This window comes from Melopsittacus undulatus, chromosome 1 (genome assembly GCF_012275295.1).
Source record: "Melopsittacus undulatus isolate bMelUnd1 chromosome 1, bMelUnd1.mat.Z, whole genome shotgun sequence".
NCBI classification, from domain to species: Eukaryota; Metazoa; Chordata; class Aves; order Psittaciformes; family Psittaculidae; genus Melopsittacus; species Melopsittacus undulatus.
The window spans coordinates 62,278,355-62,305,768 of record NC_047527.1 but is presented as its reverse complement, the minus strand read 5'-3'; the positions used below and the strand labels follow the sequence as shown (position 1 = coordinate 62,305,768).

At 39.8% G+C, this 27,414-nt stretch overlaps 2 protein-coding genes across 3 annotated transcripts in view; one reads left to right on the top strand and one right to left on the bottom strand.

The window, feature by feature from the left end:
- ERP44 (endoplasmic reticulum protein 44) overlaps positions 1–20,467 on the top strand; it is a 47,865-nt gene extending 27,398 nt beyond the window's left edge. The window contains exons 5-12 of the mRNA XM_005153425.3: positions 5,008–5,192; positions 5,658–5,773; positions 9,741–9,798; positions 11,046–11,162; positions 14,040–14,151; positions 14,602–14,743; positions 17,732–17,834; positions 19,863–20,467. Of these exons, the coding sequence (XP_005153482.1) occupies positions 5,008–5,192; positions 5,658–5,773; positions 9,741–9,798; positions 11,046–11,162; positions 14,040–14,151; positions 14,602–14,743; positions 17,732–17,834; positions 19,863–19,964 (935 nt within the window). The 3' untranslated portion in view covers positions 19,965–20,467. The remainder of the gene's footprint in view (positions 1–5,007; positions 5,193–5,657; positions 5,774–9,740; positions 9,799–11,045; positions 11,163–14,039; positions 14,152–14,601; positions 14,744–17,731; positions 17,835–19,862) is intronic.
- Positions 20,468–22,541: 2,074 nt separating this feature from the next.
- The window catches only part of STX17 (syntaxin 17), a 39,480-nt gene continuing 34,607 nt past the window's right edge, over positions 22,542–27,414 (bottom strand). For both annotated transcript variants that reach the window (XM_005153426.4, XM_034074393.1), the window contains exons 8-9: positions 26,222–26,308; positions 22,542–25,325 (exon numbers count right to left, since the gene is read on the bottom strand). In XM_005153426.4, the coding sequence (XP_005153483.1) occupies positions 25,086–25,325; positions 26,222–26,308 (327 nt within the window). In that variant the 3' untranslated portion in view covers positions 22,542–25,085. The remainder of the gene's footprint in view (positions 25,326–26,221; positions 26,309–27,414) is intronic.

Below are 27,414 nucleotides of genomic sequence, written 5' to 3'. Positions count from 1 at the left end.
TACTGTGCCTCTGGTAAGCAAAATAACATGGTATGATAACAAATTCCAAGGTTTATAAATGAACTATAAGTGAAACTATAAACAAGCAGGAGGATTTCATTGCATTCCTGCCACTTTGCCTGAAAAGAAACTACCAGTCTGAAAGAGTTGTCTTTGGGTAAAATAAAAAGTGGAAGCAATCTGTAGAGGTTGCTGATGGCTCTCCTCAGGAGAGCTATTTTGTTAGTCTGTCAGAAAAGGTTATGGGATGCTTACTGATGAGGCCCGGCTAAGAGCAGGCATGGCTGTTGTGAATGTTCCTTTGCAGCAAAAGATAGTCTAGATTTTCTTGTTACCCAGCTTCTTAGTAGTCAAATTTAATGTAGCACATTGATTGCTTTTCTTACACCTATTTGGTCCATCAAACAAGTCACCAGTATCGCAATCATTGGGATAGGATGGCTGATTTAGATGATCTCCCAGGTTCCTTTAATTCTGCTCCCTATGAATATTCTCAGTTCTTATGATTGTGTGTGTTATGAGAGGAGTAGTTTAATTGCTGTATTATGAAATACTTAACAATAAGATGAACGTAGTGTAGGGAAGTAGGAGGCAAAAAAGCATTTTTAAGTGAACTTGAGAGAAAAAGCTTGCTGAATAAAAAGTAAAAAGGTACCAATCAAAGACAGATTTTGTTTCTCATCTGTAGTATGTCCTGGCAGCTAACCTAAGGTACTTCAAAAGATGTCATTGATCTATCAAAATAGTCATTTGATAGTCCCAGCTTCAAATACACACCTGAAGGAATGTTATTTTGGAGATGGAAGGTGTTGACCAACAGTGAGTGAGAAAGTGACTTTTGATAAAAATAGGGTTTGGCATTCCTTTGAGGAGAAGAGCACATGATACTTGGACAACAGAAATGGCTGACAGCAGCTTTGCTTTCTCTTCAATAGTTCAAGAGAAGTATCAATACAGTGCATCTATGAAGAAAACCAAGTGATTATGAAGACATTCCTGCTGATGTTTGTAGAAGGAATAGTAGAAAATAGTCTAGGCAGTTGAGAAATGGTTGATTGCCGTCAGGTGCACATGCAAAACAGGGAGGAATCATCTGAATTCATCAGTCATTGCTCTTGAAACTTCTGATTTATAGAAGACAAGAAGATCAAGTATGTCAGTTGCTTCCTGTCTTAAGTGTGAAACCATTCTGGTAGCATAGACGCTAGGCTTGTGATTGAATGATTATTTGGGCAAAGTACAAACTCAAGGTTTATTCCTTTTAGGTACCTTAGTACCTGGAGAAAATGTAAGGTTGTAGCTAGGAGACTATTGTGGGTTTGTTGGGGGGGGTCCACTTTAGGTCAGTTACCCTTATCTGTTTCAAATACCTCTTTTAATCAGAAAATGGACAGTAAGAATGTCTGGAAATATTTTAAAATTTAATTTAGGATTTACTATAATGTGATCTATGAATGAATTCAAACAATATTCCATGTATTTGCTTTGTGTATTTCCAATTTTAAAAGGAATATAATTTTGTAGTTGCTCTGCTTGTGCTAACTCTACCTGTATCAAATGCCAGGGCTTAATGAAGCATTTAAGGTTTACTCTATTTGACTTTTGAATGAATTCAAACAATTTTTCATGTACTTGCATTTTATATTTTGTAAAAAGATGGGTTTCAAATACTTACTTGTGTAGGACTGTCATCTCTCTGTGTTAGTTCAAATACTAGCGTTCATGGAATCTCAATGTAATTTGTAAAGAGCATGCAAGTTCTGATTTATGAAATAGTGTTTGAATTCATTCTTGACAGTGGGCATTTTATTACCATTTTTTTAATGCAACTTCAACACTGGGTGGAGATCCACATCCCTAGGGACTGCGATCTCCATCGTGGAGAAACTTCAGGACCCCCTGAGTGCCCATTCTGCAACCTGAGTATCCTCCTAGACCTGCAAAAATAACCTGAAGGAAAAGTCTGTGCTGTGAGACAAAAAAAATCATAATCTTGGTGATCTCTTGCTGTTGAGTTCTGTAACAGTAACAGTCTTTAATCTCAATCTGTTCCTATGAAACCTTGCTATATAGCGCTCCTTATCTCTTATCAGACCCCTGTCAAGTTTTGATAGACTGATGTACCATCAGACCAAAGGTCCTTCTCTCAACAGGAGAGAAGGGCAGCAAATGCCTGATTTGTTGATGTTGTCTTCTGCTGAGCAAATATAATGTGATTCCTTCCCCTGCTACCCTTGCCACCTTCTTGCAGCCAGCTCTTAGGTAGTTCAACAAAGAAGGGATGGAATTTAAAGGAAGAAAACAGTATTGATCTAGTACTTGTTAATGTTGAATATATTGGCATCTTCGCTTTAGAAATCTCTATGTATTTGAAATAAAATTACTCTGAATTGGGGCCGTAAAATGTCTTGCCCTTAACTTTAACTGTAGTTAGTGTATTAAGAAATTCTTCTGGGATATTTAAGAAAAAGGTCAGGCTGGTTTCTGTGGTATTTCATAGTGATGCAAAGCTTTTTAGGAACTGGGCTTAGCTAGTGAAGCTTTTAAGCTTACTGGTTTGAGGGATGTTAAAGAACATTTTTGTGGAGTAGGCCTGGTTCTTATTCCTTTGTTATGCATGTTTTTGGTTTAAGTTGTGTAGCTGGTTCAAAGATTCTTTTCAATAACTAAAGCTGCAAGAGATTAGTCATGTTTTAGCAGCAATTAAAACTACAATGGTTTCACTTGAGAGTTTTCCAGGAAGCAAGGAATTCAGATTTATTTTGTCCAAAAGTGATAGAGAATTTTATATGATGGAGGACAGTTACAGGTGCAGTTCCATAGGGAAATGACTTACCTCCAGTGGCACAGGGTTTTAATTTTGGTTTGCAACCAAGAAGTGTATGTTAGCTGCTCAGTATCAGCAGTTTGCTTATGCCAGCTGCCTCTAAATAAGAGCTTTCACAAGACTTCTCTCTCCATTCTCTAGAGTAAGTGTAAGATAAAAAACAAATTGGCTTTGTGCTAAGTATGTAATTGAGAAGAAAGTATTTGTCACAAAGGATTAGTTTTTATGTTGCTCAGTACTGTGCCAGATATGCTGATGAGCCCTCATTTGGTGGCCTTCCTGCTTTGGGCCAATCCAGGTCACCTGAAGTGTACCCTTCAACTTCTTACTAAGAAGTTAGTGAAAAGGAACAGCATTCAGCCCACACTTCCAATGCCTTTCTCTTTCTGTTGACTGTATGAAATGTCTCTTCATCTCCAAGGATAAATCACTCTGTAAAGGTTCACCATCTCTCATTGCTTCAGAGAGAAAGGAAGAAGGGGAAGCAGGGCTGCTGTGGTTGACTGGAATGAGTCGCCTCAAAGGATTAAGCAGCTCTGGAAAGTGAGCAGACTGCTCATATTTTGGGATTTAGTTGGATTTAGGTACAAATATGATTGAGGCTTAGGTAAACTGCATCTGACTCTGTAATAAAAGGCACCAATTTCATAGGGGCTGGGAGATTTTTTGTTTCTAGATACATTTCTAGGGGAAGAGTGAGCAGGATGGCATCATAATTAAAGCTAAAGCAAAAGGAAAGTGCTTGTGTCCTACTTGATGCTTTGTTTCTGTTGTTTGGCTTTAGTCTCACTTCCTAAGAATCTAAAACGTATCTGGTTACCATGTTTCTCCAGTCCTTCCTCATAAAAACTCCTTGAAGCTTTTTGCTGAACTTCAGCTGCAGAAAGAGGGAGGAGCATTCAAAGCTATTAAGTACTTACAAAATTTGATTAAAGCAATTGCTGGATATAGGAGGTGAACAAACCCAGTTCCTATGCTGTAGAAAAGGTTGCTGTAAAAACCTAGGGCTGATGATCTTGCTTGGTATGCCATGAACCACTTCCTGCTTACATGCAAGTTTCCCTGTGTCCTGGGTTCAGCTGACACCATATCAGTGTGTAGCTGGGAGCTAGCTGCAGAACCTGTTGCAACTTGCTGTGTCCCAAAGGTTAACCGAAGTGGAAGGAGGAGAAAGGGATGCTTGAAGTACTCTGGGGTATATTAAAAAAACAGATTATTGCCCAAGTTGTGTTTGAAGATAAGGGGTACAGGATGCATGTTTCATGGAAAACTGGGCTTTATTGCTCCTGCTTGCCTTTCTTTGCTGTTTTTCTAAGTTTACTGTAAAACCTCTTTCCAATTTGTTCTTTGTCTTTTGTATTTGTAATTGTCGGGAACAAATAACTTGGACTGAAATAACTGGCCTGTTACATAATGGTGAAAATAGCTAGTGCTCTTACCCTGAATGACCACAGATACGCATTATTTTGTTGTATGAAGTTCTGTGTGGTCCAAGTCTAGAAGAAGGCAGGACTGTATGTATAGATGTGAATGAAGAACAGTCTTGAAGGGAATGCTGACACTGGTTGGTCAGTGAGTCGTTTGCCTTCATTGAGAAACCTGAAAATCTGTGTTTAAAACCTGAGCAGCTCAGAACTGTAACAGAAGTTTTCTGGCCTTCATCAGTTTCAAGAAATCCTTTTCAGGGTTCATGTTCTCTAAAGTTTGAGACCTAACAGTTATATTTTCAGCAATGTAACTGAGATAAAATCAGAGTGAGTTAAACTAAATTAGGCGCTGATTTTATTAAAGTTTTCTCAGGTGCATTAAGTCACTGAGATTTGGCAAGCTTTTGAGATTCTTGTGTTCTTGTTATGCTCTTAAATTGGCCTTCCTAGTTGTTAACAGGGAGTGTACCAAATGAGTATAGCTGACCGAGTCAAGTCTTTGCTTACTGCAGGTTTTGGTTGTGATTTTGTTATGAAGATCAGTACATGTGAGAAATACTGTAGCTGCTGTCTGTTTTCTCCACTGTAGCAGTGTGTTTGGGGTTTTGTTTGGGGGGTAGAGGAGGGTATTAGTTTGTTCTTGTTTAAAGATATAGAAGTACTGGTTTAGGAATTCCAATTGTGTGCACACATATATATGTATATTTTCTGTATTTGTAGGGGTTTAGTTTTATTTTCTTTATTTCTTTTTAGCGGATATAGCTCAGAGATACAGGATAAGCAAATACCCAACCCTGAAACTCTTCCGGAATGGAATGATGATGAAGAGAGAATACAGGGGCCAGAGATCTGTGACAGCAATAGCAGATTATATAAGGCAGCAGAAGAGTAACCCTATTCGGGAGGTCCAGGATATGGAGGAAATAAACTCTCTTGATGTGAGTCTTACTATTTTTATTCCTTCCATATATACATATATATATTTTAACATTGAAGTGGTGAAACACAATGTATTTGAAGTATATATTTGCTTTTTTTTTCCATTCAGAAATACTGTGAGTGCTTTTCTTTAAGCTGAATGGAAAACTGGATCATTTCCAGTATTACAAATTATTCAAATATAATCACTTTCAACTGCATTATGTTACAGTAACTTCACTACCAAATGACCTTATTTTACTTTTAATCATTTGAAAAGAATATCTTGTGTTTGACAAGATACTTCTAGTATTTCTCTCTGGAAAAATACAAGGATGCTTCTGAATATTGAAAAGGCAGAAAAGAAATTACTTCTACACAGTTACTGACTGTTGAATGAATGGCATCTCTACATTTAATAACCTTAGGGAGTAATGATTTCTGGTAATTTGAGGTAAGTTATAATTTAACCTTTGTTTTTACAGCGCAGCAGAAGAAATATTGTTGGATATTTTGAGCAAAAGGACACTGACAATTACAGAACCTTTGAAAGAGTAGCGAATATTTTGCATGATGATTGCATATTCCTGTCTGCCTTTGGGTAAGTTTTAAATTTTGTTGATTGCATGACTTCATTATTGAAATTATGTTAATACGTTGTTAATAATTGGACTTCTTTAATACTTTCAGTGTGGCATAACTGAAGAGATTAGGCCTTGAACAGATAAATACACAGAAAGGATAGGAGGAGAAAACTCTTCCTTGCCTTAACGTCTATTATGAAATCCAACTTTCTTTTTTTTGCCTCATTTCTATTTTTGTCACTCTGGCAGTATAATATAAATTTAACTGGGAAGGTTTTAAGGGGTAGTGCTAGACAGGGAAGGTTTTAAGGGGTAGTGCTAGACAGCTATGTCCCAAAACTCTACTACTTTGAAGGGACAGGAGAATAAGTAAGAAGAGTTAGAAAACATTTTGATAAAAATGTTATCAGCTTTGCAGACTGAGAAATTTCCTTTGTTTTTAATCTCGTATTTTTTTCTTTAAATAAATTAATTTTTTTATTTTTTTAATAATTTGTAAAATAATTTGTAATTTTTTTAATTAAAAAATATTTTTTTAATTTTTTTTTATAAATTACAGGGTTTTTCCTCTTTTTTTTATAGTGGGTTTTTTTCCTCTTCCTCTTATTTCCTTTTTTTTCCTGTAAAGAATAATTCAGTACTTACTTGCTCATTCCCTCTTGATGTCAGGGGAGAGGACCTTGTGTTGGGAATGGGAGGAGTATTTGTTATGTGCAGGAGTACACGTGGCTTTCCTTCAGTTCCTAGTTAGGTGTTCTGTGACTGTGTAAACAGCCTTGGCTGTGACAGAACAATGTATCTGTACACAGATTTTGTAATTCTGTGGCTTGTATGGCTGTCAGTCTTATTCCCAAAGAGCAGCCATTATCTCAGATATTTTCTGATGTGTTTATCCATGCTTGTTCTCAGGGCAGCCAGTCTGAGTTGTTACTAGAGTTTTAAATTATTTTGCACCACCTTCATATGGCTTTTCATTCTTTTCAAGAATGCTTTTAACAAACCCTTAGTAAGGTAACAGTACTTTAATATTCTCTTTTCTGTTGTTTGAGTCTGTTCATCTTTGATTTAATGTTTGTCAACCTGGTATACCGAGAAGTAGTCTCCCACCACTCAGTGTTACCATTTGTTTGACAGACACCATTCTTGGGGTAGTTACTGTGGGTTTTCTGGCTTTTTGTTTTTTCTCTAGGCATAAGTAACAAGCAAGCATATTGGAACAAATCAGAATTTAATTATTTGTAACTTGACCGTTTAACTACAGATTGCAAGCTTGTCATTATTCTCTTCTGCAGACTCCTATTCTCTTTCTAGCCTGGAGCTGGCAGTGTTTGACAGCGCAGCCTTCCAGACAGTGACCTTGGAAGCTAAATGTTTTCATGTCTGAGTTGCTGTGGCTCTTGAGCTTCCTAAAAAATTATATGTGAAAAGACTTCTGAGGGAGATGCTGGCTATATAGCAATATTTTCTATTCAGATTATTTCCAAATATATATATCAAAATGTTTCATGGGGAGCTGGCACTGATGGGTTGAACACTTCTGACTGAGCGTCCTAACAGCCTCTGGGAGAGCTTTTGGTTTTGCTATGGACAGAGTTCAACAGGTATCTGTTTTAGAAGATATATGGTAACATGAGCTGTCACGTTCAAACTTCTAGTAAGCTAAAATAAACTCAAAACGATCAGTTTAACAGGAAAAAATTCTATCAACATCTGTCAAGACAGAACTTCCCGGCTATGCAAAAATTATTCTGGCTTTAGGTAGTTGCAATAGCATATTTTTAAACTGTATTAAAATGGTTCTTGGTTGCAGATCATTTGATGCTTAGAATGATTTTTAAATCAACTGTTCCTTACAGTTCTGTTAAGATCTGAGGTGAGTGCAGAGCAAGATTAGTGAGGGAAGACTTCTAAGCAGGAAATAAGAGAGATACTGATGAAGAGATTATTAGAGGTCATTAGGGACTGTAGTGGTAGTAAAAGGGGTAGCAGGTTCAAACTTAAACAGAGGAAATTTAGATTGGATATAAAGAAGTTCTTTGCTGTGAGGGTGGTGAGGCACTGGAATGGGTTGCCCAAAGGAGCTGTGAATGCGCCATCCCTGGCAGTCTTAAAGGCTGGGCTGAACTGAGCCTTGAGTGACAGGGTTTAGTGTGATGTGTCCCTGCCTATGACAGGGGGGGTGGAACTAGATGATCTTAAGGTCTGTTCCAACCCAAACTATTCTATGATTCTGTGATTCTGTGGTTTTAAAAGTAGAACTGGAGAGGAGTATGTGTTGGTAGACATAGAAGAGAAAGGCCTTGTGCCATTGAGCCACAGTATAGGAAGCGAAATGCAGGAAACCAGTTTTTTTTCTCTTAAGGTGCTATGATGGACTGTAGGTGCATCATGTCATGTAGATGACAGAGTGTGACTAATCTAGGAACTGTTTTAATTGCATGTTAGCAAGCAAGGATGGGGCAGGAGGGTTATGTGCTTCCAAGATGTTCACCTACATTACCACTTTGGGAAGAGACAAAGCGCAGACTGAAGTGTTTCCAGTTTTAGTTGTTTTAAAAAGGTGTATCTTCAGGTGTTTGGGATTTTCACGTCATGTTCCCGCTTTGAGTGGGGGAGGCAAATCAGCAGCAACTGCAGTTACTGATGTGGAGGACCTTTTGGGCTCCACCACAGGCTTACTCCTAGAGCATACATTTCATTATAAATTATTAGTTTACCAAGCAGTGACTAGGCAGGTGGCTCTTATGTCATCACTTTCTTCTTCAGCAGTGAAGGACTTTGAGTTAAGCATTTTGATGTCTTTTTTTTTTTCTTGGCCCTCTAAATTGTTCATACCCCTGGAAGATTTACCTCATCTTGCAGTGAGGTAAACTGAGATATTTTTACTTCTTTCTTACCTTTCCCTTTACATCAGTTTTCACCAATGCTTATATTGAGTCTACAGGAGAGATACTGTAATTAGAGAAACTGGAAGTTGGCTAACTTTTCCCAGAGGTTGGGTATGACTTTCTGTTAACTGTGCTAAAAGGAAAAGAAACACATAGTTCATTCTACTGTTTTGTGGCATATGCAGCCAGTCAGCTCTCTCTTACCAACATGAATTATGTTGGAACAGCAAGGAATGGAAGAGAAGAGCGCAGGCCTCTTTAGATGTCTGAAGGTGGCGAAAGGGTTTATTTTTGTTGTGATCTTTCTTCTGTCTCCTGCTGGGTGCATAGCTGTTCCCATTTGTTTGAATAACAGATGATAATTTTGGGGGTACAACCTGGCAGCTTTCAGGGCACTGTGTTATGATTTGGATTAAGGAATTGCAAAATACTCCAGAGGCAGGAAAGGAACTTGGTAAGGTGACATAGTGAACTGAATAACAAGGAGGAATTGCATGTGTTCTCAAGGTACACTCATACCATATCATCAGTGGTCAGAAGATGCATGCTGTGACTTGTGCTCTCTAGACCTTTTCTGAGACTAAAATGGACAGTGTGGGCTTATTTACTATCCATTTGCTCACTGAGCACCTCAAAGCCCTTCTTTATCAGGGTAGATAAGATGTCAATTTCTAGGGTAAACATGCCACAGGAAGAGTAAATGTAAACAAGAATCAACTTTTCTTTCCTTCTTTAACAATAGGTGTTTTGTTTTGGTTTTTTAATTCATATTCTTTTTTTTTTTATATTACATGATTCTGTTAATTTCATTAACATCTTCCTCTGATGGTCTCTTACCCAAAAATGTACCAGCATTTATCACACTTTGACGCCTTCAGTCCACAATTCTGATCTTGCTGACTCCCTTAATGCCCTTTTATCTAGCCAGGTCAAATTTCTGTGGAGTCCCTTTACAGTTTACTTTAAAAAGCAAGGATTTTATTTCTCAAATTTTGAAGGAAAAGAAAAGAAGATACCAAATACCATATTTTAATTTGCTATCTCAGTTATTTCATTTGTCTGTACCGAGACATGCTTACTGGTTGGTTTGTTGTAGGGCTATTTCAAAAGCAGAGAGATTTAGCGGAGACAATGTAATCTACAAGCCACCAGGGGTAAGTGTAACTATGTATTTTATTCTGCTTATTGTCACTATATGTGAGTATGAATGAATGGAGATTATATTCAGATAACTCAGTGTGTTACTGCATCTCAAATCTTCATTTTGTTTCATCACTAAGTGGTGTGAGAAATAGGATCATAGCAACTAGTGTTTCTGAGTCTGTTTAAAAGATCTTTTTTCATTTGTTGACAGTTAAATGCACAAAACCTGTCATTTTAAATGTCAATGTCCAGAAGTATATTTTTTTCCCCATAGAAACACACTGAACTCATTGTGTATGTAGATACTTTGTGTTCTGTAGAAGTCTTAAAAAATCTGTGAAGTTCGTCAGCTGGTGCACTACATGGTTTTCAAAGTGACAAATACTAAGTATTTTTCTGTCACTTGCCTGTCTTGTGTGTCTTAGCCCCCAAGGGTTAAGAGCTGTTCTCTTCATTAAAAGAAATGGAATTAGTACAATTAATCACATGTTAACAAACTCTTCATAAACATAATTTTACTTGAGAAAAAAATCAGTAAAGAATAAAATCTGCAAGAATTGCTTTTTAGAAACATAATATCTGAAAATTTGCTTCCTTCTCAAATTTAAGGTATGGAAAGAGTTGCTTGCAAATGAGAAATAGATTAAAAAAGAGCAGGGGGAGGGGAGTTTCAAACCTTTTTCTGCAAAGCCAGAATTTATTAGGTTACCTTATTTACGTGGTGCTTCTGAATTAAGGTGTGCTTAATCGTGGCCGTGGCTTGCAAAGTTGTGCTTTGCATCATGCTAACCAAAATTGTAATTACATTTAAAGATGGCAGCACTTAAGTCAGAGTTAAAACTACTAGCAAACCAAGGAAACTTTATTCATAGCTCTTTGGCAAAGCAAGTGTAAAATACCAGTTTCAAGTACAGAGATGCTATTTCTCAATGAACAGAAATCTTAATAACCTAGTAATAGCCTAATAATAAAATTAAGAAGCAGTCCAAATTTGGAAACAAAGTATCTTTTAATTACTTCTTAATTTGTGTTAAAATGTGAAGCTGACTGCATAAATAATCACATAATACTTATTTTCCTGTTGTACTTCTGTGACATGGTTAATAGAAATTCTGCATGCACAAAGGTTGAATATTGGTGTAAAATTGGCTTTCAGTATTTATATGGACACTGTTACTTTGTTGGGTAGGTAATCTTCCTTGAAGGTAGGAAAGTAATTTTTACTGTTTCTCAACCAGTATGTTTTTCTCTTCAACAGGAAAATGCTCCAGATATGGTGTATTTAGGCTCACTAACCAATTTTGATTTGATTTATGCATGGACACAAGATAAATGTGTGCCACTTGTTCGAGAAATTACGTTTGAAAATGGAGAGGTAAGAAATTTTTCTACTATTCTGTTTCTAGGTTTTTTTTTCTCAAAACCGAATTATCTCTTTCAAGGTCTCTAATCCATGCCAAAGACCTTTCTACATGCTTTTGGCAGAAATTAGCTGTTAGGTAATATCTCTTCATTCTTTTGGAGCTTTTTTGTTAGATTTAACTCACCAGAGGCAGATTTATAGTAGTTTTGTACACTCCCAAAGTAAGAGGTTATAGAGTGTGGACACTTAGTTGCTGAGAATGTGTTTGTGTTGGAAGGTATGTGTCTGTAAGCAAGTCCAGAGGGGGGCCATGTGGATGATCGGGGGGCTGGAGCACCTCCCATACGAAGACAGGCTGAGAAAGTTGGGGCTGTTCAGTCTGGAGAAGAGAAGGCTGTGTGGAGACCTCATAGCAGCCTTCCAGTATCTGAAGGGGGCCTATAGGGATGCTGGGGAGGGACTCTTCATTAGGGACTGCAGTGATAGGACAAGGGGTAACAGACTGAAACTTAAACAGAGGAAGTTCAGGTTACATACAAGGAAGAAATTCTTCACTGTGAGTGGAGCAGGTTGCCCAAAGAAGTGGTGAATGCTTTGTCCCTGGCAGTGTTCAAGGCCAGGTTGAGCGGAGTCTTGGGTGATATGGTTTAGTGTGAGGTGTCCCTGGCCATGGCAGGGGGGTTGGAACTGGATAATCTTAAGGTCCTTTCCAATCCTGACCATTCTATGATTCTGTTCTGTGATTCTGTAAGTATGTATAGGGGTGTTACACCTTGAGTAGAATGTATTCATCATCTGAAGTAAGTATATATTATTTATATAGATGTTATGACTAAATGTTGAATTAAGATCCAAACATGAATGTTATTTAAGTGCTTTTGTGCCTATTATGACTGTCATGGTTTAAGCCCAACCAGTAACTCAGAACCACATGGCCATTCACTCACTCTCCCACCCAGCTTCCCCCACTCCCAGAGGGATGGGGAGGAGAATTGAAAGAATGTAACCCCCGCAGGCTGAGATAAGAACCGTCCAGTAACTAAGGTATAACACAAACCACTGCTGCTACCACCAATAATAATAATGGTAAGGGAAATAACAAGGGAAGAGAATACAACTGCTCACCACCTGCCCACCAATACCCAGCCCAACCAAGCAGTGGTCTAACCCTTCTGGGTAACTGGCCCCAGTTCTACATCCTGGGCATGACGTGCTGTGATATCGAATACTTCTTTGGCTAGTTTGGGTCAGGTGTCCTGTCCCTGCTTCCTCCCAGCTTCCCCTCCTCCCTGGCAGAGCATGAGACTCAGAAAGTCCTCAGTTAGACTAAACATGACTTAACACCAATGTTCTTAGTTGTTGCTATCAGCACTGTTCCCAGGCTGAAAGTCAAAAACACAGGCCACAATTAGGAAGGCTTTCAAGCCAGCTGTCCTAACAGCCTGCTAGAGATACTTGATCTTGTGACAATAATTCACCAAAGTTGTCCTTTTAGCTGCTTGCAAGCAAGAGGGGAGTTTGGAGCTGGAATACCCAGCTCTGCCTGAGAGTTCTCCCTTTGGAAATGTACCTACTGAAATGAGTGAGGAAACAGAGCCATGATCATAGTGGTATGGAAGAGATGAAAGAGGAGGTTGAGACCCAGGCAAATTCATGTGTGTAAAAATGAGAATGAGCACATGAGTAGTGATTGGTTTAGGGATGGACTGGGAAGCGTGGATTCCATCAAGAGCACTGAAGTTATGAGGGTCTTTGCAGTCTGCTGTTAAAAGATCAAGCTTCAACTTAACCTGAAAGGCTTGGTTAAAGGGACAATGACAGCCATTTCATGTACACTGTGTAACTGGCTGACTCCTGGCACAGAGGAAAAGCATTTCTTCCAACTTACTGTATATAAAAAATAACTGAAGGATCTCTTCTGTTTGGTGGCAGAATGAATGAGTGCTGTATTTATCAGAAAACATAATTTTATTCTGGCACAGGCTAGAATCAAAGAAATGGCAGCATTCCTTACAGCAGTTGTGCGAATGAAAGGCAAGACTGTGGGCATTGATTAGATGATAAATGGTTGTTTCTTCAGTTGGGCTGTAGGGAGTTGAGCTGATATTCAAAGGTGCCTAAAAATCACTTTTGAAGCAAGCAAATGCAAGTCGTTCATACTTTGTTTGGGAAACATCCTGAATAAATTATTCAGGGTGTTCCTACGTTTAGCTGCCCCTGAACAGAGATACTTAAACAGTACTTGGGCTGCAAGAATGCATTTCTATGAGGAACTGGAGCTTGCCTGTCTAATAAAGGTTTTAGTTTCTTTATCAATTGTAGTATACTAGCCTGTGCATTTAATAACTGTGTTACACGGATAACAAGTGAGGATGCACTTAATGCCAAAGAACAGTACTCGATTGTAACTGATGCAGCTGTCATTAGCTTTTCTTATTTCCCTCTCTTTCTCTTTTTAGGATGGAGTTACTTAAAAATACTTATTCATTGTGTTACGCTAAGAAAACAGCAACTTACTGCATGAATCAAGGACTGGGTCTAGAGGGCACCCTGAGCTTTTTATAGCACTTTATACTGTGCTGTTTAGCCATATTGCTGTCTCTATGAATATGGTGTGTTTTCTCAGAATTGGGCTGTTTCTTTTGAGCAAGTATTCCAGTGCAAGTGTATCCCTTACTGAAATGTGGGTAATGAAATACCTTCATGTTTTGTATGTTGATTATGACAGAGGAAGGAAACCCTTAGATGAAGGGTCAGCAGTTAAGGTCTTTAGTCCTGGGGTTTTTTCAGCTGTGTTTAAAGTAGAGATTTCACTGAATTTGAAAATTGCTAGAATCGCTTGTTAAGGGCACTGAAGCAAGTGAGTTCTGTTGTTTGCTTTGTGTGCAGGAACTGACAGAAGAAGGCCTTCCTTTTCTCATACTTTTCCACATGAAAGATGACTTGGAGAGTTTAGAGAAATTCCAACAGGAAGTTGCACGACAGTTAATAAGTGAAAAAGGTTTGTAGTCACCCCTACTACTTCTTCTTTTTACCAGTGTAATTTTTTTTCAGGCCAACTCAGTAGAGTGGAAGCAAAGGCCAAACAGAATCCTAGTTTTTAAGCTCTTGAGACTGAAGGGCTTCATGTACTTCAGTGAGGACCAGCTGCTCTGGAAATGATTAAAATAAGTACACAATTTATTAGTAAGAAACTGTTTCAGAAATCCTTATGTAAATGACTTCATGCAGCTTGAGAGGGCATTCAACAAAACTTCAGTTTGGGTTGTGGGAAAACCACTTGAAGAAAGTCAGTTATTTTGGTGATGTTAGTTATTTCAGTCTGTTTTCAGGTTTTGCATGTTGTATCTATCCAATATCCACCTGTGTAATAGTTATGAAAGTGATTAGGATTTCAAGATAGTCACTAAAAATAATCTTAACATGGATTTTGCCTGTTCCCAATTTTAAGGTACAATAAACTTCCTCCATGCTGACTGTGATAAATTCAGGCACCCACTTCTCCACATTCAGAAGACTCCAGCAGACTGCCCTGTTATTGCCATCGATAGCTTTAGGCACATGTACGTCTTTCCGGACTTCAGTGACTTATCGTAAGTATTTTTGTCTGTGCATTTTAAATGGAAAAGAACAAAGGAAAAGACATGCTCATATTTTAATCAGTATTACGGTAGGAAGATGAATACATCTGGGCTAAGTAAGGCTGCCGATGTATGATTCAGTGTTAAAGCCTTAAAGCAGTATGAATTGGTGTGAGATCAAATGCAGTTGCATTTCTTTATGCAAGAAGAAAATCTCAGGTTAAATCTCTAGATACTGCTCTTCCTTGATTTCAAAGGTTTTCTATTTTCCACAGTAGTTAAGCATTTGGAGCCTGGCTTGGTATTTTTAGTGGTCTAGATACAGCAGTTAACTTTAAAAGGTTTAAAATACTACATGGAATGTTTTAAGTGCTATGTTATGTGTTGATTATGATTATGTAAAATGCACCATGTAAGAATCTCCAGCCTGCTGATTTGGTTTTTCCTGTGGTGCAGTTCCAGCCTTCCTGCATTAGTCTAAACCTAGAAAGCTGGAAGTTAAATCCTTGTTGTGTGCATTTCTGAAATTTCGACATGCAGCTTGGATCATTGGCATGTTATCTGGATAAAATAAGTGAGAGAAGTATCAGGGTGCTTAGATGAAATACTGCTGTGATAATCCTCTTTACATTAGTCTATCTCTTTATGTTGTACTGCCTTGGAAGCAGATGCTCTGTCTCACATGGCTCTGTTGAGGAGTGAAGATGTGTAAACATTATCTTCAGGGGCTTTAAGCATGAGACAAGCACTCTGTCTTTAGGTTTTGTGTTCAACTCCAGTTTCTGTCTCAAAGGAGGTACCTGCATATATATACTGCTTGCTAACTCCTGGCTAGATGACTAGGCTTTGTGATTTGAGTTTCTGCCTATTCATACTTCCAAAAACTCAGGGTATTTCATTTTTGTTAAAGCCAAGGATTTGAAGCTCAAAATGAGCATGCAGCATGAATGTAACCCCATGTCTAATTCTGCCATTGTGGGAGACATTTTACTACCTGAAATGCTGATGTTTGGAAGGAAGGCTGTAACCTTGCTTCTCCCCATATTTATCCACAGGATTATTCTTAAAATGTGGCCTCTGATTTATCTTACATAGTGCTTTTCAAATACCTAAAGCTATGGATGTTGAAAACACTGGTAGTGACTGTTTTTCTGTTTGGAAGAACATGTTCACCACACATGTCAGCACTTAAGAAAAAAGCCCATAGAGGGATATTTGCATTTTCAAAGCACTCTTTATTGTCACTTTTGAAACATCCCTAAAATAAATGACTGTCTCTTAGGGGTAATAGAGATGTTTAGTTTAGACTTTCATGTTACATTTCTTACTCATCCTGTTTCTGTGAAGCCCTTTCCAAATAGGAACAGCTACTTGCTTGTTTTTATAGCAGTTGTTACATACAAATGCAGATGGGAAAGATGTCAGGGTTGTAGACAGTTGGTTAATAAGAAGGTACCATTCAGCCCTAGTCTAGGAGATGGATCTGATACTTAGAAATACCGAACAGTTTGGGAACAAGGAGAGATTGGAGTGGGAGGTATCCTGGGGTGATATTGTGTGTGTGTGTGGTTTGGATTTTTGTTTTGGTGGCTTTTTGTTTGTCGGTTGTTTTGCTTTAGTAATAGGTAAAGTCTTAATTCTGAGATGTTCCTCTGCCCGCAGTGATTTCTGCCACTATAGTATGTTTTCTGGACTCTTTCACAAACTGGCCCCATTTTGTAATATTAGTGCTGCCACCAGCCAGCAGGGTTTGGATACTGGACTTTCAGAACTGCCCACTAAAAGATTTCCTCTCTCCTTAGGGAGTCGTGTTTTTGGAGAATAGCCACTTCATGGGCAGATGAGACCACCCCCCAACAGTTTGTCCTTATACTTGGTCACGTGGCCCTACTCAATTCTGCTGTTCCAGGTTGGAAGTGATAGCAGGGTTCAACAGATCAGTTGTAGCTTCACAGCAGGAACTGGCTGAGCTACAAGAGGCTGTAGGCACTGAATGCCCTTGCTGCATTAGGACACCAGGAGAGACTAGAAGAGGATGTATCCAGCAGTGTACCTGACCTAGAACAGGCCAGGAGCCCAAGGCAGAGCAGGGATTCTGCTGTCCCTACAACCGGGTTGGAATGAACTCCATTCTCTCCATCAGTGCCAATTCCTGATCTTATGTAGGAAGGCAAGAAACCCCTCAAAGTATCACTGTGATACTGATTAGTTACAGATGTTTCTATAGTGATACTCTGTATTATACTACATTTTATCCCTAGAGTTTTCTATGATCTGAAATGCTGCTGATAGCCCATCTGGCCACAGTTTGTCCCTCTTTCCTAAATGTAATAATTGGTCTGATGAATGATTCCCTATAAAATCTGTCTCTTTGTACGTTACCTTATGATTGTATGCATAGTGCTCACATCATAGTTTTTAATCTCATCTTTAATACTTATTAGTTCAACTCCTCATTTTAAGCTTTTTAGTCCATTTGACGTTTCACAAATAAAATTGGATGCTGTAATTTAGCACATTTGCTGTGGGTGACAGTAGATGATCTGAGATTAGATTTACATTGATATCCTCTTAGTGCTTATCTCTAGTGTATATGCAGTTGCTCAGGCACTAGAGAGCCTTTCAAAGATGTTTTGTCAATACTGCTACCCAACTGTCATTTGTATCTGTAAACTGTGCATTTGGAACCTGCTGTTCCCTCTTACATTACGGTTAGTGGGGAGCTGGAGTAAGTATACAATGAAGTTATCGGCTAGTACAACTCTGTGGGAGTTATTGGAAAGATGAAATACTTGCTGTGGTCTCAAGAGACAGTGGAAAGAAAAAGAAACTGGTAGGATACCTTAACAAACCATTAGGCTTCCTGTCCTCTATTAATCACCTAAAAGTGGGCATAGTGTGCTAGATAAACAGAAGTTGGCTACTGTAAACAGTGCACTTTAAATGTTCTGTGTTTAACTTCTAATAAATATGTGGGTATTTCTGTTGGATTTGTTCCAGAGTTCCAGGTAAACTGAAGCAATTTGTACTAGACTTGCATTCTGGAAAATTGCATAGAGAGTTTCATCATGGCCCTGATCCAACTGATGTAGCACCTGGTCAGGTAAGGTTACAACAAATACATTTAATTTGGCCATTTAATGAAGACCTCTTTTTACTCCTTGTCAGAGCTGTGCTTTCTAACATGAGTGCACTTTTAACCTCACTTTTCTGAAAGAAAAATCTGTGTATAGAAGCATAACCTTGATGCTTCTGTTTGACTCTTCCTTTAACTTCCTTGGGTTAAAAGCAGGGAGAGCATTAGGGGAAAGTATGGTGCCTGTTTGCCTCGAATAAAGCAAGAGGTCAAGAGTGTAAGAATACGCATTTTTCTCCACTGAAACAGAAGATCTTGGGCTAGCTGACAGTTCTGAATTCATAGAGCTGCTCTTACGTTCTCATGTGATTTCAGTGCAGAAACCGATGATAGGTGCATTATTTCCCATATGACACACTATGAGGGGTGCTTCTAAGGGGAAGCATCAATTGATGGAATGGTTTGCATGTTTACTTGTAGTCACCAATCCAAGCAGGAGGCAGATTATTAGATCATTGACAAAAGACTGATGAGCAGTAGTAGGGCTTATTACTTCTATTAATGCAGTTAACCAGTGACATTAATTGTGGTCACAGCTGCATCTGTCAGGATTCCTCACTGTTGTGCTCAAAGGTTGTCATGCTCTACAATTACATCCCTACAAGTCACTCCTGGGATCTCTTCTGGAACACAGCTTTCTCCAGACGAAACTCAGCAGCACCTCAGTGTTTAGTTTAATCCAAGAGGCAGAAAAGGACATTACCAGCCTCAGTTCGCTCTGCTCTGCCCAGTCTTTTGTCTTGATCATACATTTGGTGTCATGCTGAAAAGTGCAAATGTAACAGCCTGTCAGGCAATCTTCTCATAACTCAGGCACTCTCTAAAGAAGTAACTGGTTTTAAGCACTTTTAGTTGCATACTGTATTGTCTGTGGCTCCAAGAGCCACGTTAGTCCCAGAGGAGACCTGGTGCCACGGTGTTGGGGTGCCTTGGGCTGTTCTAGAACCCATGAGTGGGGGACAGAAATGATTTATGGCTACAAGCCCATTTTCCGGCTCATTTGTGTGGTAATCTGTGTCACCCTGCTCGAAGTCAAGAGATTTAAAAGCATTTAAGCCCTGGAGGCTTGCCCTGGGCCAGGAGTATGACTGCTTTTGAATGTTGTCATGACTGGCCCTGAAAACATGTGGGCACAGTAATTAATTCCACTGGTAACTCCCTGTGTTTCTTAGGAAATCATGGAGCAACCAGAATTCAGACCAACAGAAGATGCAGAAATAGGGCTGGAGACTGAGGAGTAGGCCAGGCAGTTGGTCTGACAGGCGTGCATAAGGATGAGCCACTAAAGGCAATTGTAATGTGAAGGAGGCTTGGTCAGGGAGGTGGGAAGTGCGCTGAGTCTCTTGGTCCTGCTGCCTCTCTGGGCACAGGCTGGATGCCTAGGGCCACAGACTTGCACTTCTGTCCATCCTGCCTTGACAAATGCACACAAGACTGGGGATGTTCACTTCCTCATCTCTGTATGGCATCCTGCTGTCTTGGTGGAAGATGTGTATCCATGTGCGATTCAAACAGTGCCCTTCACTAAGCTGGAGGCTGCTGTCTTAGGTCATCTCTGTCCCTTGGATCACATCCTTGTGTGGTTTCTTTCTTCAGTTTCCATAGATGTCAGCAGTGATGTCACGGTGATGTTTGCCCTGGTGCATCTCAGAAGCAAGCACACAAACTCAAACTTTCAAAGCAAGTGGTAGAGAGATGCAGTGGGGTGCAGTGGAAAAACTTCTAAGTAATTTGTATGGAAACTTGTGTGATGGCCTTAACCTTTGAGATGTGCCAACAAGAGGAATATTCTTAACTGATGGTGCCTAATTAAAGAATGTGTGTGTGTGTTCCACCTCCTTGGGACTTAAGGTGTGCCTTCCAAAAAAACACGAGTTGTGAGACTGCTGGACATCATGCAGTCCCACAATTAATGCTAGAAGCTCATGTAATGGGGATTACTGATTACTAAATTGAGTCTTAACAAGCAATTGCACTCTTTGCTCTGTTTTTCAGCCAATCCAGGATTTAGCAAGCAGCCCACCAGAGAGCTCATTCCAGAAACTGGCACCCAGTGAACATAGGTACACCTTATTGAGGGAAAAAGATGAACTTTAAAAACTTGAAATAATCTTGCAAGCCTTTCAGACAGCAGCATTGACTTCTGTGTGGTGGAAATAGTAAACCTATATTTTCATAATTCTATGTGTATTTTTATTTTGAATAAACTGAAAAATAATTTTTTTCTCCCCAGGCTTGTAAATACATTTGTTTGGTGGGTCACTCTGTACAGCATCTTTCAGCCAGTACACTCTTAATGCTATAGTGAAATAGCGGAGACCCAGCCAGACTCTTGATCTAATTCTGTTCTGTAAAACTTTTATAATCCAAATGAAGGTATCCTTGCCAGAGACATGCTGTTAACTTGCACTATCCCATTAAATAGGACTTTTGGGTTGTTTTCTGTGTAACCTTGGTAGTATGTGCTTCTTTCTTCTTCTTTTTCTTCTTCATGGTAACAGCTATCCTGGTAATCTATTTCTTTGTCACATTTTTCTCCAACTTAAGAGGGTCTTCTATTCTGGATACTTGGGAGGGGAATAAATTAAAGTTTTACAGAATCTCGTGTGGTGCTTTACTGGGTGTAAATGTCTAAGTAATTTAACAATTCTGACTGTTAAAATACGAGGCAAGGAAAGGAGAAGCTTTAATGATTATGGCTGTGCATGGAATGAAAGGGCTATGTTGGCCCTGGTCCCTGGAATTACCAAGGTTGTTATATTATCTACACAGTTGTGTTAGAAGCATATGAATGTTGGAAACCCTTTAGAGCAGGGGTGGACTGGAATGTCATCTTAGCTTTGTCAGTCTTAATTCCTGTATGTGTGTTAAGATTTGCTTGAGTTTGGTTTCTGTAATCTGGGTCCCTGCCTTCCTGGCAGACTTCCCAACCAACCATTGCACATTTTCCTGTTGTTGTTTTTGTCTGGCTTGTGCCTTATTTATTGCATATTATTTGAGTTCTGCTCAAGAAGGAATTACTATTGTGGGCTCTTCTGGTGTGCATAATACCAGAATATGGGCTTCTCTCAATGAATCTTCAGGCTGTTCGGTGAGATGAACATACAGAAACTGTAACATGGAAAAATATCTGTTAACTTGGTGTGCAATTTGGAGATGTAATTGGTTTTGTACAGTACACTTACTACAAGGAATGTAGGTCCATGGCTTGTGCCCCCAAGGTTTACTGTCCTTAGAAGCGAGCTTTTCCTTTGGACAGGTGGACACTGGGTTTTTACTTCAAGTTAACAGTCCTTTCAGCTAGATGCCACCTATTCAGTTACTGACTTAAGACTGACCTGGTCTGGTGTAGCTGGAGCAAAAGCAGATCCTAAGAGATCCTGCTGCACCAAGCCCCTGCAGCAACAGAATGTGAGCTTTCTAGGGAATGACTGAGGAGAGAGTTGCTAGGACCAACCACCACTGAGCTACAGCTAACCAAGCAGTGCAGAATTGGTAGCTAAAACAGTGTTCCAAGATTTTGTTTCCAGGTGTACTTTTTTGTTGGTTTTGTGAATCTGCATTTTAAAGTGCACATTTGGTGCTTGAAAGCCAGCTCTTCTGGTCCATTCTCCATCTCATGCCAAATCAAACGTTTTTGGCAGCAGAGTCATATACCACCTTCTACTTGGAGTATAAAGATTTGAGCAGGGTATGGTTTTAAGGCTGCCACTTGTTATCTGCAGGGGTTGCTGCAGAACAACTGGAGTTGTTCAGGTACCTGAGATTTTAGTCAATTCCTGCATGGTACCTACAAGTACTCACTTTGTTCCTCTGAGGTTCTTGTGTTATCTTGGCATTCTTATTTATAAATGCTGTTTGGTGGAAGAAATCTAAACTGCTCTTTCTGGAGAGAGGTATGACCTCATCATATACCCAACAGTCCAGTGGCTGGTGCTTTTCAGCTAGACAGTGAGAGATGAACAACTTCCCCTGCCATTTCTTTAATCCAGGTTTGCCTTTCTGAGTAAGGACTTGTTCCCAGAGCTGTGGCATCCCAGCACTAGACAATAAGATGTAATAGTTTTACAACGGTTACATACTCAAGTGATTTCTTGGGAGCTGGACTCAGTTATCCTGGATTCTTGATGACCACTGACCTGGTTGTACAACTGGTCTCGCTGTTTGCAGGTAGAAGGTTAACAGCTATGGCTGCTTCCCTAACATGATGCTGAAATAGGGCTTGAGTGTTTCACTACCTGATGATACCAAGACTTTGCCAAGAAAACAAGTGTTTTAAATTGAGCCCTTCAGCTCTGATCAGCTGTATCAAAGGTTTTAACCATCTGGTGTTGAGCTAGCCATTCTTTTCAACACTTGTTATGGCTTTCATGGGAAATTGTCAAAAATGTCTTGTCCCCGGGTGGGTGGAACAAACCCATTTTTAGTTGAATTTAAGGAGTCCAATTCTGAGCTAGCACATGTGCATGAGTTACTAGATGCATGTGACAGTTTAGGAATTTGTGTTCATTTCAGTCAATGTAAGTATTTCAATAGCTGAAGCATGTTTGGTAACTCAGTCTAGAATTCTTAGATCTTAGTAATGGAGGTATTTTAGTAACATTTGTAAGGGATTAATCTTTTAGGTGCTTACAAGAAATAAACCCCGATGTTCTCAGTAAATGCTACAACCAGTTTCATAGGCAGAAAGTTTTATTTGGGCTGAAAGAATCATGTATATCTTACATTTCTTCTAATGTACCTAGCACTTTAGCTGCTAGTTTGGTTACTCATACCCATGTTTCTTCACATATGTAAATAACCCACCAGTTTTTAAAAAACAGAGCTTATTTAAGTGTCTTGAGTCTCCAGTGTGTACACAATGTTTTGAAGTTGCTTCCTTACAGATGCGAGGAGGAAGAATAGTTTCTATGCTGGATGTTTCATACAATGAATGCACACCAAGCTCAGTTTGTATAAGCTGCATCAGGAATTCAGGTTTATGAATTCTGATTGTCTTGGCCTTAGTCCAGTTGGGGGGAGAAGGTGGAGTCCACGATGTCTCTGCTGTGGCTGCTGTCATTTCACTGCACAAGGCTTTGAAGAGTACAGTAGGAAAGCAGACAAAGCTTTTGAAAATGAGACAAAGAATCAACCACAGTTTCTGATGAAGAATACTTCTTAAGTTTCTTCCTTTAAATGCAGAAGTGCCATACCAAAGGCATGAACAGCCTTAGTATGAAATGTGACAAGCTCATTAAACATGTTTGCATACAAAGTCAATGCATTTAAAGAAAAGTGCTTTTTGCCTGACAGGAGCAAATGAGCTAACTGACTTGGATCATGTTTTCCACTCCAGCTGATTTTACAGATGTAGGCACTGTGGCTTCAAAACATGCACTTGACAGTGTTTGTGATTACTTGTGAAAACTATTTTTGCACACGTTGCTTCCCTGAGCCTCAGACCCATTTAAGAGAGACCCAGTGCTCTGACTGATGGCAGTTTCAATCACATTTTAAAAGTAACATTGAAGAACTGTTCAGAAAAAGATATTTGTGCTGTAACTAACAGTTGCTTACGTCTCCAGGCTCAAAACCCCGTCATCTGTCATGAGGGGGCAGTTATTCCCAATGATGATACCAAAGTACTGGTTGCAAAACAAAACTCTAGCTGTAGCACACTTACTTTGACAGTGTTTCCTGTCAGGGAAGACTTCAATCACTGAGTACTGATTTCAGTGTTCACCTAATAAAACCAGACTCAACCAGAGTTTGGGATGAACTGAACAATCTAAAATCACTAAAAAGCAGCTTCCCAACCTCGGTTTCTGTTCCCCAAACAGTAGCAGCAGTAGTGTGGGAACTGTGCTGAAGGATGGAGGTAGGACTATGTGCTGAACAGTAGATTATGTGTCAGTAAAACCATGTTAACACTTCCACATTTAACAATGTAAGGTTCAGAAGCAAAAGCCTTCTTAAGCAGTAAAAGAAGGAGGGTAAGCACAACAGGCACCCATCATAAAAACCTAGCAAAAGCACTATCACCATCTCACCCCACACAGGCTCCACAGCATGTTCCTAAAGGACAAGAAGCTACAGTGTGGGTAGAAGCACAAGTTTTGAAACTGAAGGCGATACAAGAGGTGTGACTCAGACCCACACAAGGATGGTTTGCTTACTCTGGTTTACACAGCCGTCCCCTGGGGCTGGCAGCTGACACTGGCACCACTTAAAGGGCCTTGGTGCTGCTGTACCAGGCTGTGACCAGGTGCCTAATACTGCCTTTGAGGGATAATGAAAACTACTGAGGGAGCAGGCCTGGCTGCAGCAGCCAGGGAGGCTATTTAGTTCTCTCACCACAGCCCTGTCGCTGATGGGAGATGAGAAGGCAAGGGCAACATCTAGCAGTAAGTGCTGCATAAGGTGCAGCTTCAGGCTCAGAATGCCAGAGCTCAGCCCTTCATCCTGTCTGGTGTTCTCAGGACAAGCCAAGGAGTTGAACAGCCATGGAAAATTATTATTCCCCAGCACAGTTGCTCCTTGGACTGATTAATTCTTAACTACACTTTAAACAAGATGAGTTTACAAATTAAAAGGTACCTGGAAAAGGAGAAAAGCTGCTTATAATGGTGATGTGATTTGGCTGATGGAGGCAGATGTGGGATATACATAAGGTCTTTTCCACATTGCTCAACCACCATTTTCACCTCTTCTTATGGCAGCTAATGCTTCCCTGTGCATTACTGGAAGGCATAGGCAGTCATATCCTGTGGATATACACAGGAGGAGTTTGGAAATCCAGATAAATGAAAGTAAATTTAAGGTACTCTGACCATGAAGGATAGGTGGAGCTTATTTCCTTTACTTTGGAGCACTGCAGTAAAAGTTCCAGCTTTTGGGTGGCTTTCACAGGAGAGCATTAGGGTTTTTCCAGATATCTCTTGTTGTCTGCAAGACACTTTGTGCAAATTTGGCATGAAGCACCCATTGCCTATCATTACAGCTGTGCATAGAGCTCACCTAAGGATTTCATAATGAAGAGTTAACCATGTACTTTTCAAAGGACTGATGTTGCCACATCTGAAAAGAGAAATTCTGATGTTACTGTTTCACCCCCCCCCAAAGTAACAGTACTGTTGTCAAAATTCACGCCGCTCACCCTTGTATTTAAAGCGTAAGGCTGCAAGTCTGTCATTAGCGTGGCTACCACACTTCCGTTCCTAGTGATGAAGCTGTATTTCAGCTGGATTTTTTGGCACTTTGGTGAGAAAGCTCTGGACAGCTGGAAGAGACCTGCTCCAGCATTTTTTGTTTTCTTCTCTGTATTAATTTTCCACCTGTGAAACCCAAAATCCCACCACCAACTGCAGCTGCAATTCCTGCCACTTTGAAGCCTGCAAGGAGACCAATCGGACCCCCCACCACTCCACCAATGACTGCACCTGCCACAGGCAGAGCTGCCAGCTTGTATTTCGCAGCCTGTAAAGGGAGAGAAAAAAGAGACAAACACAAAAGAGTTAGAATACTTGCCTGTGGTGATGTGTGTTTTCCCCTCATTGCTCTTGGCAATGACTTGAATTCTCAGTGATAAACAAACCTTACAAATTAGTATTTCAAAAGAGATGATCAGCTGCCCCACATGTATGACAATGTACTAAAACCAAGTCAAAATTGAGCTGTCTCATGTATGTACACAGTTGTGAACAGGGCCCTTTTACATGGATCTGGCTGATGATGCACATATTGCAACAGGTTGTCCAGAGAAGTTGTGGCTGCGCCATCGCTGGCAGTGTTCAAGGCCAGGTTGGATGAGGCTTTGAGCAACCTGGTCTAGTGGAAGATGTCCCTGCCAATGGCAGGGGGGTTGGAACTGGATAAGCTTTAAGGTCCCTTCCAACCCAAAGCATTTTATGATTTATTTCCTGGTCTCCATCATTAAATCAAACAAGAAGCTGAGCAAATGCTCGGACTTATCAGTAACATGCCTGAATCTGGGTCTGTGGCTTATCTGCAACTATCACTGACATCTGTGTAGAATGGGAGTGAAATTGCATGTTATCATCAGCCTGTCATTTTACACTCATTTGATTTTTATGAGCCAATCACTGATTGTGCTCATATTTGCAGATAAACCAAAGTAGCATCAGAACAGCGTAAAAAAGGCAAAAGAAAATTGTATTTGGTTGTCTGGATGTGACAGAAAATTACAAGAGAGATTGATTTATTTTTTTTCCCTGCTACCTGTGGGTCATTTCTTCCTTATTTCCTTAATTGCTGGCTCCCTCAGCATCCAAGACGGCAGATCAATTGGGTTAATACCAAGGATTGCTGGGAGGCAGAGTACCATTGATTCACCAGCAGGAGCAGATCCCTACCTTCCTCAAGTTTTTGGTTCCCTCTTCAACATTCACAGCAGCACTGTTGACATGGTCTTCAATCCTGTCAATCTTCTCCTGCTGAGCCTAGATGCAAAGGAATTATGAGTGAGGGAACCTGCTGAGAAGCAGCAGTGAGCCAATACACACCATTTTAATGCCTGTAATCAGGGCCCCACAGACGCTTTTCATCTGCTACACACCACAGCCATGCAACCTTCATGGTGGTTCATTAATAGCATCTGATGAACTGTGCTGAAACTACAAACTACTTCAAAAATATCTTAACTATTAAGTAATAATATGGGGTGGGCATTATACAATGTGTTGCTGCAGTTAGAGGGGGAAAAACCCCAAACATACGATTTCCAAATCTTTTCTGTGAATACATGAGCTCACATCCCAAAAGGAAAAATAAAACCAAGTAGCTTCCTGCTGAGTTTCAACATACAGAGCTGCACAAAGAAATCTAAATATGTGTTTAATTATGACAGTATCAAATGCTGACTTAACTTTACAAACAGAGTAGTGACAGTACTGAAAATACACTTGATGTCACTCTGCACTGTCCTGTTTGAGTTTAAAAACATTCCCTTTCTCCAAATGCAGTTAAATTCCCCTGCAGTCTCCCCTCAGAGGAAAGTGGAGCAGAAGATAAAGGGGGTTGTGGGTTTGTTTGTTCTTATTTTAATCTCAGCAGTACCCCAACTGTTCTGTGTCATAAAATAATGAGATGGCTAATGTTCAGCTTAAAAGAAGAGGCATTCTGAACTCTTTTCCCTCTTTCTAATACAGAAACTGGTATCTTCCTCTACAATCCAATCCACACACATCAGATGCTTGCTCTTATATCAAATGACAGTAAGATGTAAAATCCAGACAGCCTTGGGAACAGGAACTCCTCCTTTTTAGCCATAACTGCTAACATTTAGGCTACTAAGTAGCAATTTCTCCAGCCTAATAAATCTTAGGGGTGGGAGGTGTTTGTATACATGAAGCAGCACATACTCAGCAGAAAGGCTAAAAAACAGTTTATCCCAATAGTCAGAAGATTAAAGAACTCTGCTGGGAAATAAGAACTGTGGATTTAAATTCCCCATGGCACAGAAAGAACTAAACATTGGGAAGGCAGCGTCGATGATGAAAACCTTTTGGCAGCTTTGTGAGAGCACAGAAAGGGCATGATGAAGGTG